This window comes from Pezoporus wallicus, unplaced genomic scaffold (assembly GCF_028554395.1).
Source record: "Pezoporus wallicus isolate ANWC-B61680 ecotype Strahan unplaced genomic scaffold, APGP_CSIRO_Pwel_v1 contig_6923, whole genome shotgun sequence".
In the NCBI taxonomy this organism is placed as follows: Eukaryota; Metazoa; Chordata; class Aves; order Psittaciformes; family Psittacidae; genus Pezoporus; species Pezoporus wallicus.
In genome coordinates this window covers 1,121,069-1,136,624 of record NW_026637289.1, presented here as the reverse complement: position 1 = coordinate 1,136,624, position 15,556 = coordinate 1,121,069, and the positions used below count along the sequence as shown (strand labels likewise).

The 15,556-nt window shown below is 37.8% G+C and overlaps 1 protein-coding gene across 6 annotated transcripts in view; it reads left to right on the top strand.

Moving 5' to 3' along the window:
* Positions 1-15,556, top strand: part of HACE1 (HECT domain and ankyrin repeat containing E3 ubiquitin protein ligase 1) — a 54,909-nt gene that overhangs the window by 9,063 nt on the left and 30,290 nt on the right. For 5 of the 6 annotated variants that reach the window (XM_057404668.1, XM_057404667.1, XM_057404670.1 and 2 more), the window contains 7 exons: positions 423-498; positions 779-910; positions 2,073-2,155; positions 3,426-3,522; positions 5,023-5,124; positions 9,222-9,328; positions 13,565-13,811. In XM_057404668.1, the coding sequence (XP_057260651.1) occupies positions 423-498; positions 779-910; positions 2,073-2,155; positions 3,426-3,522; positions 5,023-5,124; positions 9,222-9,328; positions 13,565-13,811 (844 nt within the window). The remainder of the gene's footprint in view (positions 1-422; positions 499-778; positions 911-2,072; positions 2,156-3,425; positions 3,523-5,022; positions 5,125-9,221; positions 9,329-13,564; positions 13,812-15,556) is intronic. The other variant, XM_057404669.1, reaches the window with a different exon arrangement.

The window sequence follows — 15,556 nt, the reverse complement described above, 5'->3', positions numbered from 1 at the left end:
ATAGATACAGTGAGCGTCTAATTATTTAATGATTTAGTGGTGTTCTGTAAGTGTATTCACTAAAGTGTACAGATGATGATGAACTTCATGTATTTCTATTAGCTGAGCTCCAGCTTCTTACCCTGAAAGTGTAGTTCATGCTGAGCTGAAGCTGTTAGAGTGGTGGTGAAGTGCTTCTATGCTTTCCACAAAAACATTCAGCTATGTTTTTAACCCTGTGCTGTCATATACTACACTTGTACTGCATGAGTCTGTGGTGCTACTCATGATCACTTTTTCACATGCTCAGTACCATACTTATAAAGTAGAACAACCTGCTATAGTTTGTACAATGATGAATTAGAGTGAGTGGAGCTCTGTGATACTTGGTCTTTGTAAATGATTTTTCCTGCATGTGTTTTAATGTATTCTTTTGCTTATAGCCAGAAGAAATGTATGAGCAAGCTGCTGGAATACAGTGCAGATGTCAACATTTGTAATAATGAAGGCTTGACTGCAGTAAGTGCTGCTCATTTTAATGGTGCTCTTAAAATGAATGAAGAATTTGAAGATTCTCATTTCTTAAGCTTCTGCCACCTTACATGTAAATATACAAAACTGCTGTGTGGCAAGTGCCCTTAAGAATCAAAAGCTGTGATCAGTGTACCTCAGCATATGATAGTGTTGTTCGAAGCTTCTCTTTTAAAACATCAACAGTAATAGTCAGGTTTAAAATAATATATATGAAATATTTCTATCATTGCTAAAGAAAGCATATGTATAATCATTTTGTACTTAGATTCATTGGTTGGCTGTCAATGGACGAACAGAACTGCTTCATGATCTTGTTCAGCATGTCAGTAATGTAGATGTTGAAGATGCAATGGGACAGACAGCCCTTCATGTAGCTTGTCAAAATGGACACAAGACAGTAAGTTTTTTAATTTTATTAACACAATGGCTTTGTGAAGAATTGGGTAATGCTTCGATGTTGCTGTGTGTATCTTCTTTATAAACTTCAGGCTAGTCATGCACATTATAATGGTTGGAAGTGTGAAAAACTCTATTGTTTGTCTTAGTATTGACTGCATACACTTGAATAGGAACAACTAATTTATTCTTGTGGAGATGATTGATCTCAGTGTTCATGAGAGCTTAAGTGACTATTCAGCCATTCTGTAGTACTGTTATTGCTTTGTTGATAGCAGGTTTTGATGTAGTGCTAAACATTTAAAAATGTTCTTCCTTACTTTTTAGAATGTATTTGATTTATAATTATACCAGCAATCATGTGCTTTTGAAATCTGAAGTGATCCTAATTTACTGTGAATAAAAACTGACTGCAGAGTTAGGTTAGTTAAATATCTAATATTTGAAGTAAACAAGTTCTCATGGACTCCTCTTTATTGATCTGTGTGAATAATTTTTAGGCCTGGCCTTGCATTGGAGCTGACTACTCTCAGAGTACAAGTCTGGATACTTTACTTGAACTGCATTACAGCATGTAGAGTTACACAGATTGTCTCCAGGACTATTTACAGTTCAAATAATAATTAAAAAAAAAATAAATCTTTATACTCGGATCCTTTCTGTTGTCATTGTCAGAGCTCAACTTTGGAACACCAAATTCTGAGAAATTGCTAACTACAGACTTTTCTACTTTGTGTGACTGGAATACAGCAAAATTTGTTTGAGAGTCTGCTCGATATTTTGGAATTTGCTTACTTATTTCATCTGTTCTAATGTGTGTTTAAAACTTCATCTTGTGATAAGGCTATTTATAGCTGTCACTAATGTGAACTTCTCTAAAAAATGTCAGTTTTCTTTTTTAAATAGCATGTAGTTCCAGGGGTCTTTGGGATTAGTGAAAAATCAGTAAAAGGCATAGTTACAAAAAATGGGAAGCTCAAAAAAAGCTTTAAGAGCTCTGACAGCCATGATTTTCAGTACAGTATTTAGGAATTTTGGTTTTGAGATTCATTATGGAAAATTAAATCCTTCAGTGTAATTAGACATACATGTCAAGAAACAGTTGCAAATCAATAGACTTTTCTGTTGCTTTTTTCTAATACTGATATTTTTTTCTGTTCTAGACGGTGCAGTGTTTGCTAGACAGTGGTGCAGATATAAACAGGCCGAATGTGTCGGGGGCAACTCCACTCTATTTTGCTTGCAGGTTATATATTCTTTACTTTTGAATATTGTGCTAAAAGTGAAATGGATCCCCTTTCTCCCCCTTCCTTTCTGCAATGAGAATGATTAGAAAGCATGACATTTAGGAGACATAAAAGCTGACTAGTACTTAATCTTGCCTCATGTTTGAATGTAGTTTGGTGTCTCATCTAAATACTTAGTACTGCAGGCTTATATACCTTTTCCTAACAGACATGTTAAACGCAGCTGTGTGTGTTCTTGCATGAGTCATAATTAATAACTGCTAAACTTATTTTGGGAAAAAGAGATACACTAACTTAGATTTTACTGGGTACACTGAAAATGCAGCCTTTTGTGGGGCAAGTTTCACTATTCTTTAATGTAGAGTATGGTATTACAGTGCACAGGAAATGTGCATATATGATTTAAAGTTACAGTATTGAATTCAAATTATATTGTTGTGTTTATCAGTTTTCTTCACAGTTTAATTTTATGTCAAAACTAATAACATATGATAAATTAACTTTTGTTTTAATTGGAGCATTTTTGCTATTTGGTAGAACATCTACAGTTTTGTAATCCCTGTGCTTTGGTTACAGTTTAAATAGTTCACCTATGATTAAATGTTACTATAAAGGAGAAATGGATTGACCTGGTGGCCTGCCAAGAGTTATATTGTGGGAGCCTTCGTATCTGGAGCTAGTGTATGCTGACTCTTGGCAGTTGAGAAGAAGGGAATTGGCAAATAAATAGCTGCTAGCTAATTGAATGCCTGGGTGCTTGCTTTAGGGACTGGCACTGGAATCTGTTTTAAAAGAATTAAGCAACTTGCCTTGTCTTGAAGGCTTTTCATTAGAAGAGTATGTGTTGCAAGTACAGCAGTGATGTTCTTTTACAAATCAACAGTTGGCAGTGTGGAATGAACAAAATGCGTAGCAGAGGTCAAGGTCTCCTTGTCAGAAGTGCCAGCTGGTGGTGCTGCCAGCTTGGAAGAAAGGTTATAGGTCCCTGATGACAGGGAGAGCAGGATGTGTTAGCAGTGGCTGATGTCTGGAGAAAGGGTATTGATGCTCAAAGTCTGATTGTAAAGCCCCTGATGTTGCACTGTTGCTTCTGCAGTGGCTTTGAAAGGTAGTAGAAAAATGTAAGTGGCATCCTATGTTTCTGTTTAGTTTCATACCATAAGTATGTTTTCTCCTGGCTTATATGGGTTTTGTTTTAGATGCAATACTCAGATTATCATGTATAGTAGAGCATAAGTGCTGTGTTAACTCTTCTCTTCTTTTGAACAGCCATGGTCAGAGAGACACTGCACAAATTCTTTTGATGAGAGGAGCCAAATATTTACCAGACAAAAATGGTGTTACTCCACTGGATCTCTGTGTACAGGTATTGAGTTAGCAGCACTCTTTCTGTGAACTTTTGTCACTTACTACAGTGTCACTCAATCAGTTACCTTTTTTATTTTTAAGGCCTATGAAAGATGGTTCTCCACTGGTGAAAGAGAAATGCAAAAATAACTTTTTGCAGTTAAAGTGATCCTACAGGCAGGTTCCCAATTTGCAGCCTTTGCAAAAGTTTTTAACATCTTTAAAGACTTTGCAAGATAGAAGTTTATGAGAAGTGAAGAGTTTGCAGAACTCCAGTTGACTAGAAAGTTTGGGAATCCTTGTTTTTTATCATTAATGCCTTGAATGTGTGCTTCAGTCTGCGGTTTTACAGTCCCTAGGACATGGCTTTATGCATAAAAATTCTGTTAACATTTCTAGGTGTAAGTAGTGACCCCTGCTGTTTGCTGTTTTGTAATGATGATCTTCCTGTGTGAGCAAGCAAAATATTTTCTTTCTTTTTACCTCTTTTTTATTTTTTTTCCCTCTCCTTTACTTACCAGTTTGCTTTTCAGTGTAGATACATCTTTCTAGATGAAAGACTGAAATTCTTGATAACTTTGGTGGTATTACTTTGGTATTACTTTGATTTTGAAAAACTGACTTTCATGAATTCTTGTGGATTCTGAGTGGTTTTAATTTTAATACCTGATTTCTTGGCACCATTAGCAATTAAATGAATCTTTTTAATGACTCTGTTATCACTGTAGTGAGATATAATCTGTCATGCAAAAAGAAGGAGCTTCTGTATTTGCAGCATTTAATCCACTACAAGATTGTCTTTTCAGTGTGGAATTTGTTGTGTATTCAGGTTGTAGGTGCCTGCCTAAAAATGCAGTTGTGCTAAATAAGAGTTGATACAAATAAAACACAAATTCAAGTCCTGTTATTTCTAAAAGACATTTTTCTCAAAAGCTTATGAAGTTAAGTCTGAGCTGTTGATCTGAGGCACAAGTGGAATCATACTTGTGTATTGATTTTAAAGTTAAATAATCCTTTCATGAGTTTATCCTATTTCTTCCTTTAACAAGTCAGATTTGTGCCTTATGGACCTTTAGGAAAGTATTTGTTTTGAAGGATTAGATTCTGGGTGTAATCAGGTAGATGTGTGTCGTCCATCAGCAGTGAGAAGAGAAGCTAAATATTGCACTGTTTTTAAGCGCTGGTAAATTGTTAGGTGAAGCGTTGTTCAAGTGTTCAACTTTGGCTTTCTGTGTGGGAAAGCATTAAAAAAACAAACAAACCCCCGAAAGCAAACAGAAGGGGAGCAGATACATATGACCTGATATACTGAAAGAATTTGATTCTGCCATCTCTCAAAAGTTTTGTTGTATCTAATTTTGATACATTATTAAATTTCACTTTATTTATGTTAGGATTGGATTACTCAATTCAATATTAAAAAAAAAAGGTAATTCTTAGTAAGTGTTAATGCCTATAATAGTATAAGCCCCAATTCTGATGTTTCTTTTAATTAAAATGGTTTTTGTTGCTTTTTTAGGGTGGTTATGGAGAGACTTGTGAAGTCTTAATACAATACCATCCTCGACTTTTCCAGACAATAATTCAAATGACGCAGAATGAAGATCTACGGGAAAACATGGTAACACAGGATTATGTGTATATAGTTTTGTATATCTGTGTGGTGGAGATCTGATGGCTTAATATTAGTGTCCTGGTTAGAATACACTACCAGAAGTTCAACATCTCCGTCGCTGACATGGACAGTGGGATTGAGTGTGCCCTCAGCAAATTTGCTGATGACACCAAGCTGTGTGGTTTGGTTGTTACGCTGGAGGGAAGGAATGCCATCCAGAGGGACCTTGACACGCTTGTGAGGTGGGCTGATGACAACCTTATGAAGTTTAACCATGCCAAGTGCAAGGTCCTACACCTGGGTCAGAGCAATCCCAGGCACAGCTACAGGTTGGGCAGAGAAGAGATTCAGAGCAGCCCTGCAGAATAGAAGGACTTGGGGGTGTTGGTCAATGAGAAACTTAACATGAGCCAGCTTCAGTGTGCACTTGCAGCCCAGAAAGCCAACCGTATCCTGGGCTGCATCAAGAGGAGCATGACCAGCAGGTCGAAGGAGGTGATCCTGCCCCTCTACTCTGCTCTTGTGAGACATCACCTGGAGTATTGTGTGCAGTTCTGGTGTCCTCAACATAAAAAGGACATGGAACTGTTGGAACAAGTCCAGAGAAAGGCCACGAGGATGATCAGGGGACTGGAGCACCTCCCGTAAGAAGACAGGCTGAGAAAGTTGGGTCTGTTTAGCCTGGGGAAGAGAAGGCTGCGTGGAGACCTCTTGGCAGCCTTCCAGTATCTACAGAGGAGCCTCTAGGGATGCTGGGGAGGGACTCTTCACTAGGGACTGTAGGGACTTGTCCTACAAGGGGTAACAGTTTAAAACTTCAACAGGGGAAGTTTAGATTGGATATAAGGAGGAAGTTCTTTACTGTGAGGGTGGTGAGGCACTGGAATGGGTTGCCCAAGGAAGTTGTGAATGCTCCATCCCTGGCAGTGTTCAAGCCCAGGTTGGATAGAGCCTTGGGTGACATGGTTTAGTGTGAGGTGTCCCTGCCCATGGCAGGGGGGTTGGAACTAGATGATCTTAAGGTCCTTTCCAACCCTAACTATTCTATGATTCTATTGTAAATTGACCAGTAAGGGCCACAATAGTTGATCATAATGTGGTTTTCTTTTCTTCCATGGAAAATATACAGTCTCCCTATAGTATATAGTATAACCCCAAGAATTTGGGGTTAAATGTGGGATCTATTTTAACTTAGTGTTCTGACTTTGTATATTTGGCAAAGTGATCTAGACAGCGTAAGAAATGAAAAAGCAGATTTGTTGCAAATAGCCTGTACCTTGTTTGTACTAAGGTGCTGGTAGACCATTCTATATATACAATTACTTTATGTAATAGGGTCTGTTTTCTTTTATTTAGTGTGTATCTGCAGATATCCATTCTAGGATATGTCTCAAGGCTTGAATCGTTTAGAATTAACGGAAACATTTGGAATATGAGCACTCATCTGTATGAAGTTGCTTTGTGCAATAACAATGTGAAAGATTGCAGCCGCAATTTCGTTTGGTTATTATTGCTGTAGATGAATCTATTCTGTTCCTTTTTCATTGGTTCTTCTAGACATTGTTTCTTTTATTATTGTGGGGTAGTGCAATCTAAAGCAAAGGAAAAGCAAGGAAAAGGTTTTTTTGTTTCTTGATTCACATAGAGGGTAAGAAGTATGGGATGCTTATTTTCCCCCTTCCAAATCTAGATAGCTGTGGGGTTTTAATATATTGTTTGCTTGAAAATAACTGCAAACAATTTTGCAGACTGTAAATTGAAAAAGCAAGTATAGATTTAGTAAGGTATTGGCTGCCACTTCACTGAGCTTGGTTTGCTAGATTTTTGATGTTTTTATTTTTTTCTTTAATCCTATTACTTCCACTGCAAACCTGAGCATTTATAAATCCATATAGAAACAGTCTTGAAATTTCTGAGACAGGTCTGAGTTTTACAAAGTAAAATGTCAGAGGTGAGAATTCTCAAAGTGTATGTTAGAAGCATGTGGAATAGTGTAGGTGATTTCAAGTAAAAGGAAGTTAAAGAACTAAAGCCATGGAACAAAAAATACTTTCTACATGAAGGGAAATGGCAAAGCGTATTGTCATATATAATATAAGTGAAGAGACAGTAGATGAGGAAAATGAATGTCTGAGTAATGGAGGAGGTGTGTTGATTCGGAGGAAACTCCAGGAACAAACTTGCCAAAAAGTTTTCAAGCTGACAAGCAGCTATTCTTTATTGTGGCGCCGGGAGACACGGGGGATAGCTCCTCCTAACGTGTGTCTCCCCATTGCCACACAAGCTGTCCTTTTATAGCCACTGGGCATACATACGTATTCATGAGGCTACGTATGGATTACATAATTTTCCAGAAAGTGCCCCGCATGCGTACAGAATTGTGGTAGTGGTCTCTGAGGGTCGTTTACTTCTTCCAACAATCTTCATCACGTCTGGCAGCCTTTGAAGCACGCGCAGTAGGTGCTCATGCCAGTTTAATTGGTTCGTTAGCACCAGAGACATAATAATCCTCCTATCCTCCTACTTATCAGCTAGTTTAACTGCAGCCCATCCTGGACACGTGCTGTTCTCAGATACTCCTTATCCCTGTGTCCTGTTCTTCTAGACTGTTTTTCTTAAACTATGTCACAACTATAACAATTTATCTTGTGAGAATTCTCGGTATGTTCTCTAGCTGTACTCTATTTTTTTTCCTCTATGTATCATGCACTTCAGTAATTTTCCATTGCTACTGTTACAAAGCCATCAAACTTAACATTACTTAAAACTAATTCTAAAGGTTTCTATATTCCATTTTGTGATTTTTGTGCCCCCTTGTCTCAGTGTGCAAAAAGATCTGAATGAGAGGATATGCATAGGGTATTAGATAATATGTGGCACTGTTATGCTTCATTTCCAAAATGAAAACATTTTAAGTGTGGTTTTCTATGGCCAAGTCTGAGCTGTTCTGCCCAAAGCCTTGGATAATGACCAGTTCATATTCTTGAAAGTGATGACATGGAGAGACTGGTTGCATGTTGGAAGTCAGAACTCACATGAACTTAAATGTTCGTGACAAACTGGAAAATTACTGACAGACTGCAGGGAGAAAGATACTGCCTCAGCTGTTTGTAGCTAGAGATTCACTTGAACCTTGGGGAGAACTCTCACACAGTCAAGGAAGTAAAGTATTAGAAAAAATCAGTTAGTGAAGCTGCAGAGATTCCAGAGTAGAAGGTATCTGAAAACCAGGCAGGCAGATTGGGCAGACCAGTTTGGATTGAAGATACAAGTGCTTATGCCTTGAGGCAGAGTGTTGGTGTAAATGACCTTTACGAGATGCCTTTTCATACCACCTTACTACAGGAGAAGTTGAGAAGGATTACTGAACTTTCTGAAAGTGAGCGAGAAGGGAGTAAATGAGGATACAGTAGGAATGCATGAAGAGTGGTGCTGCTGAAGGTTTGGTTTATCTGCAAAAAAGTCTAGGCCGGATCTAAGTATAGAACAAAGGGGATTTGAAGACAGGGTAGTGTCTGGGCAATTGCAGCATTTAGTCTTTGGGAGCCAAGTGATGATATTATCAAGAAAAGGGACGAATTTGAGAAGAGAGTCATCATAACAATTATTGGTTATCAGGGTACGATTTCTTATCTAAGGAAGGACGTTCAGTAACTTGAGCAATGAAGGTAGTGAGAACAGACTCTAGGATCCAAGGTTCATTTACATTGTCATAAACTAACCAAGGAGTGAACTGGGGAGACAGGTAAATGACGAATTATAAACCTAAAATATATGCTTTTGACTATAAGAAGTTGAAAGTGTAGCCTACTAATTTTTTTCAGATGAAAAGAAATTGTTCTTGCAATTTATTAATACGTGGCTAAGCATTCAGTTATAATATGGTATATCTTGTAGTACCATACCTTCGTACTAGAAGGTACACTTCTTCAGTAATCTATGTGAATTATAATAAAGTGTTAACTGAGGTTAGATTAGATGTTGGACAATATAGATATACAATAATATTGCTAGCTGTTAATGCTTGGGTGATAATGTTCTGTATTAAATGTTGATCTGACACTCCATGACAATATGCATTTTCTTTTGTTTTAATGCATCAGTTGCGGCAAGTTCTGGAACACTTGTCTCAGCAGAGTGAAAGCCAGTATCTTAAAATCCTAACAAGTCTTGCTGAAGTTGCTACAACAAATGGTCACAAACTGCTTAGGTAAGTGTGAGAGAATCATAAGTAAACTGATAAGTTACCTGGCAGTTAATGCCACTTAGTAGTTTTAATAATCTGAACTATCTCATGCCTGGCACATGCTGGAGTAGCCAGAACTGAAATCTGATTCTTAATGACAGTGCCTGTTCAGATCATTGTCTTGAGGAAAGGAAGTTGGTGTCCTTGTATGGCTGCTGGCCAAGAAGCCTGAGTTGCAGAGAAGTGCATTTTTTTTTAGTTTGGCTATAGCAGCTCTGGGAAGGGAAGCTTTTTAGCCAACTGCCAGTTTCTTCTCTTCCATATCTTAACTTTTCTGCATGATTTCTTACCATGTGTGAGAAGAGTCTTGCTGGTTCTGGTTGCCTTCCATGGTGTTGTGGTTTAAACTCAGTCAGACAGCTTGTTCACTCACTTCCCCCCCTTCTTGCCCTCCCCCTACTCCCGGAGGAACGGAGAGGAGAATTGAAAAGAATGCAACTCCTGCGGGTTGAGATAAGAACAGTTTAGTAACTAAGGTATAACACAAATCACTACTGCTACCACCAATGATAATAATGATAAAGGAAATAACAAGGGAAGAGAAAACAACACCTCATCACCAGCCGACCGATAACTCACCCGCCCCAACCCTGACCAAGCACCGACCGATACCTCCTCCAACCCCGCAGTCTACCAGCCCTTCCGGCCAACTCCCAGTTACATCCTGGGCATGAGGTGCTGTGGTATGGAATACCTCTTTGGCTAGCTTGGGTCAGGTGTCCTGTCTCTGCTTCCTTCTGGCTTCCCCTCCTCCCTGGCAGAGCATGAGGCTCACAAAGTCCTTGGCCAAACCAAAACGTCATTGTTACCAGCTCTGTTCCTGAGCCAAAAGTCAAAACACTGCACTGCACCAGCTACCAAGAAGGAGAAAAATGACTGCTACTGCTGAACCCAGGACACATAGCTACTAATATATCTGAGACAAAAATTTACATGCCTCTGTGCTCTCAGCAATGCAAGCAGCAGTTACCTGGGGAAACACATAAGCAAGCATGTTTTCCTAATATGCTTTCCTAGTTTTTATGGTATCTGTTTGAGGGAGTTAGGTAATCTGTTGGAACACCAGTAACATTTTACTGTTTTCAAAACCTAGCAGAATCTGCTCTAACCTTTATGCTTTACTAAAAGCCAAGAAAATTTTTGTTGAGAGAGGTAAAGAGCCTAAAAGCATGAGTGGAATTTCCTTACTGACATGTTCTGGATGGCTTTTTGGAAGAGAGATTTAAGAATTGAAGACTGTTCTGTAACCAGTGAGGTCTGTCAGCATAGCTTGTAGAAGAATAAGATTTTGAATGCTTCTTTTCAACTGGGGCTGGAGTGTGAGGAGCCCGTCGTCTAGATGGAGATTAAATAATATATTCTTAGTTCTAGGTGCCTTTTTTTCCTTTGACATCAGTCATGTTAAATTTGGATGGAGTTTGTAGGTAGCGGGTCAGAACTCCTAGGCAATGCTAGGGAATTCATGACACCATTAATCACAGTCTTGTTCTGATGAGTGTTTGCCTCAGCGAATGAGTATAAAAAGCTTAAACCCCTCAAATAGTTGGTGTTAAAGTGCATAGACATATAAATGGCATTTTGTTGCTGCAAAGGTAACTTTTTGAAGAGCTTTAGCTGTTCCTGGGCTATAATGTGTAATCAGCTTAACTTGTAACACATTCCTTTTGTCTCCAGACTTCATTAGAGCCCATAGATCTCTCACTAATAAGCTGTGATAAAATGTAAAACCATTCTGCAGAAAAGGGTTTGAAACTTGCTTTATATGGTGACATTATCAGAAATCATGGTAGCTGGATTAGATCTTATGAGGCAGTATTAGTTTCTATTTCATTATCTTCAGAGATAAACTGACTGTGTTTAAATTTGATTTATTACTGTTATTACTCTTCTGTACTGAGCAGTGCTCCCTCAGTATGGCTGTAGAAACAGTATCTATGTGCCTGTACTGTCTCTGAATTTGAGCCAGTATGTACTCCTGTACTGCGGCATATTGGTTGTAGCAGAGGCTGAGGACAAATTGGAAGCTTTGCTCTGCATTGATGAGCAGGCATTTCCAGAAGTGCCTGTATTTAGGGTGTCCTGTGGATTCTTATTGGCCCAGTTCCCAGTTCTGTTGGGTACTTTGTAATATGTCACAAGGGAAATGGAATTATTTTCTTTTTCTATTACAAAACATAGTTTCACAAAAACTGTTCTCTCCAGTTCTGTTCTGTGTCAGAGGCTTCAGTTTCTACTTCAGCTAAGCATTTCTCAGCTGCTTTGTTATTAACATAATGAGGATGATGGTAGTACTTGGTGAATTATAGACCCTCTAAGCTTGGGCCTCTTTCCTCTCTGTCCTCCTTCCAACATATAGTATGTAAAATGCACTTTGTACATGAAAACCTCCAATAATGATGCTCTTGCATGGCTGAACTTAGTATCATCACTGCTATTTTCCTGGGTATTAACCCACAGCCCATTGTTGTTTGGTTTGTTTGTTGTTTAGTTCAAAAGTGTCTGAAGTTGTTTTTTGTAACGCCTCTGTATCAGGTAGCCAGGAGTGCCACTTTGCTTCTGCTTGGGGACTTCTGCTTTGAGTACCAGCAAGGAGCCTGTCCAGTTGGCGTTACCTCCATCGCACATTTCCTCTTTCCAAGGAATAATTATAGTGTGACCTAATTTGGTCTTGCTGGTGCCAATTGGGCCTAGGGGAATGTTTACAAACATGCTAATAAAAGCTTCAGTAAACTATAAAGTGCTTTAAGGTATTCTTAAAATAGTTAGGTCCTCTTCCTGCAGATTTAAACCTGAAACTTCTCCAAGAAAACACTGCTGTTGAGGGATGCTAAACTTCAATCAATGGGTTTTGGTTGGTTGGTTGTTTTTTGGTTTTGGGTTTTGTTTTTTTTTTTCTTCTTAAAATTTTTGCTTATATAGAAGTGCTAATTTGTGGCTCTGACTAGAGATTCTGGCAATGTAATTACAGCCTGCTAGTCAGGGGATTTTCTTTACTGGTTAGAAACTTAACAGTGCATCTCTGTGTTTCTTATCTCTATTTACTGAAAACTTCTCTGGTTAAAGTCTAGGTTGTGACAAGAAAGTTGTACTTTGTTTATCAGTTTGGTAAAATTCTTCGTATGTGGCGTTATGAAATTAATACCTCTCTGTCAGTCATTCAGATGTAGTGCTGAAAACAGATAGGTCTTTTGCTTTTACCCATGCCATAGGGAGAGTGACATCATGGTGAAGGTACTGTTACAACTAGCTGTTTCAGATTTGTGAATTAACATCTTTATTTGCATCAGAGGTTTACAGCATGCTCTAAGATGTCAGTTTTCTGGTCTGTACTGATCTTACAGTTAGAAAACATGCTTCTAAGTTGCAAGTAGTTTAAGGATATAATTGAATATGTACTTGCATAAAATGTGTAAAGTTCAGTGGAAAAAGTTTAAATTTCTTGCATTTTTTGTATTGTGTTCAAGAGAAAAGAATTCTTATTACTTGGGATTTAAGGAAAGAAAACAAAGTTGAATTTGGTGGAGAATGTTCTGCTTGTGCATGAAGTCATGAGTATCTTGTATTCTACACTGTATTGGTGCGCAGTTCAGTGTTGGCCAGTTCAGTTAATATAAAACTTTTCCTATATTTTTTTGATAAATAAAATAGCACAGTGGTGCTATTGTGTAGTATGTTTTAGATGACGTTTCTCCTAGGTAGAAATAGCGTCATCATTATCATCCTGATTCCTTGTCTGATTGAGGTCTTTAATGAGTATTTAGAAGAATGTTAAGGATGGGCTGTGGCAGCATATCTGATTAGTCAGTGTGCCTACTGGATGCTGTCTTTTCTGAACTGAGAAACATTTTAATCTGGATATCCCAATTTGTTTCACATGTTGAAATCCTTACTGTACTAAGTTGAATTTCTTACCAATGGTTCATAAGAAGTGTACGTGTACATAAAACCAAAATAAGTGTTTTGCAAGATCTGGAATTTGCTGTTCTTATTTCACTTCTAGTTGAAATTTTGAGTGTATGTTAGGACACTTATAGTGCTTATATTTGATTTTTGGGGCTGGTGCAGGAAATTAAAATTAAAATTCATTAGGGTTTTTTTTTCAGCGTACGTGTCAGACCCTACCATTAGATTACTTACTCCTTAACATACTAAATTGTGTCATCAAGGAAAAAAACTTAAATATTCCGTTTTTTCCCCCAGCTTGTCAAGTAATTATGAAGCTCAAATGAAGAGTCTCTTAAGGATCGTGAGGATATTTTGCCATGTCTTTCGCATTGGCCCATCCTCTCCCAGTAATGGAAATGACATGGGCTACAATGGAAATAAAACTCCAAGAAGTCAGGTGTTCAAGGTCAGAAAAGTATATGATGTTGTTAGGAAGATAGACGTTAAAGAGATGAATTTCACAAAGCATGCATTCATTAATCAGACATCTCATGAACAGGAAGTAAGTTTGGTTGATGTCCCTATCCCTTCTTACGTTAAGCCTACCTCTTTCCTTCTAATTTTTTTTATCCCTCCTGGATTCATTTAACCACTGATGCACATCTCATGACTTCTTTTTATTTCTTATTTAATATGTTGTTTAGTAGATGTTGAAGGCTTAGTTACTCAGCTGATTTTGGTAAACTTTGTTTTTATTTCCTTTATGTTGTGTAAGAGTATAGTAATCTCAAAATGGAGTAATATTAATTTAATAGATTGTATTAATGTAATTTCAAAGTCCTGTTTGGAGATTCGCTGGGAATTCTGATCACTTAGTTTTATCCAGCTTCACAACATAAATGGAAACAATTGAACTCTTAATCTGTTCATTGTTTTCTCTGTGACCATGAAGTTTTTTTCCTAAGTTGGTCTTGAGTATTATTATTATTGTATCCTTTAAAACATACCAGCTTACTACTGCTTTTGTGAGGTTATTGATTTATATGCTTTAGGTGCTTGACATTTAGAAGTTTAATTTCTGATTTTTGTTTTTTATCTTTTTGGGTTTTTTGGGTGTTGTTAAATACTTCTTGGTTGAGGAATCCCTCTGCATAAAATTACAGCTTACCTTTTCTGTAAAGAAGTCCTGGTTTCCTGCGTGCCACTCAGCATGCATTGGGTATGCAACTGACATATTATTCAGGGCACCTAAATAATAAGAACTGAAGGGTATCACAGTATCACAGTATGTTAGAGATTGGAAGGGACCTCGAAAGATCATCTAGTCCAATCCCCCTGCCGGAGCAGGAACACCTAGATAATGTTACACAGGAATGTGTCCAGGCGGGTTTTGAATGTCTCCAGGGAAGGAGACTCCACAACCTCCCTGGGCAGCCTGTTCCAGTGTTCCGTCACCCTCACTGAGAAGAAGTTTCTTCTCAAGTTTAAGTGGAACCTCTTGTGTTCCAGTTTGTACCCATTACCCCTTGTCCTATCACTGTTTGCCACTGAGTAGAGCCTGGCTCCGTCCTCGTGACACTCCCCCTTTATATATTTATAGACACTTATAAGGTCACCCCTCAGTCTCCTCTTCTCCAAACTATAGAGACCCAGCTCCCTCAATCTTTCCTCATAAGGGAGATGTTCCACTCCCCTAATCATCTTCGTCTCTTACTTTCTCCTATCTTCCTCCTAACTCTTACATGGGACAGTTCATATTACTAAATTTAGACACCAGTGATTATGTGGGTATTTTCCATAAACTTTATATTTCTTTCAGAGTGTCATGAAGATGATATTTTGGCATTACTGCATTTGTTTGATATGTGTTCATTAGGTTAACTAAAGACTTTTAAGACAGAGCTATATCAGTAAGGTTATGAAAGATGATACTCTTAATTCCAGCTACATTTAGTTAAGTAGCTCAGTTTTTTAAATTTCTTCTCTTGGAAAGAGGGAAAGCATTAGTCTATTTAAAAAAAAGCAAGCATAAATGTTTTTCTGATAGCAAAATGATTTTAATAATCAGTTGATTTATACAATAAATATAAAACTACTGCTCAAATATGAAAAATACTGTGTGCAAAATATAATCCATTGTACAGTGTACAATGTAATAATTGTCCTTTACAGTTGTTCAGTAAAATATATGGAGCTAGATTGGCACATTTAACCAGATTTTTGTTTTCAAAAACCAAAACCCTATGCAAATCACAAGACTGATTTTATGAAAGACAGCAATTTCTAATGTTTTTAGTGAAAATTCAT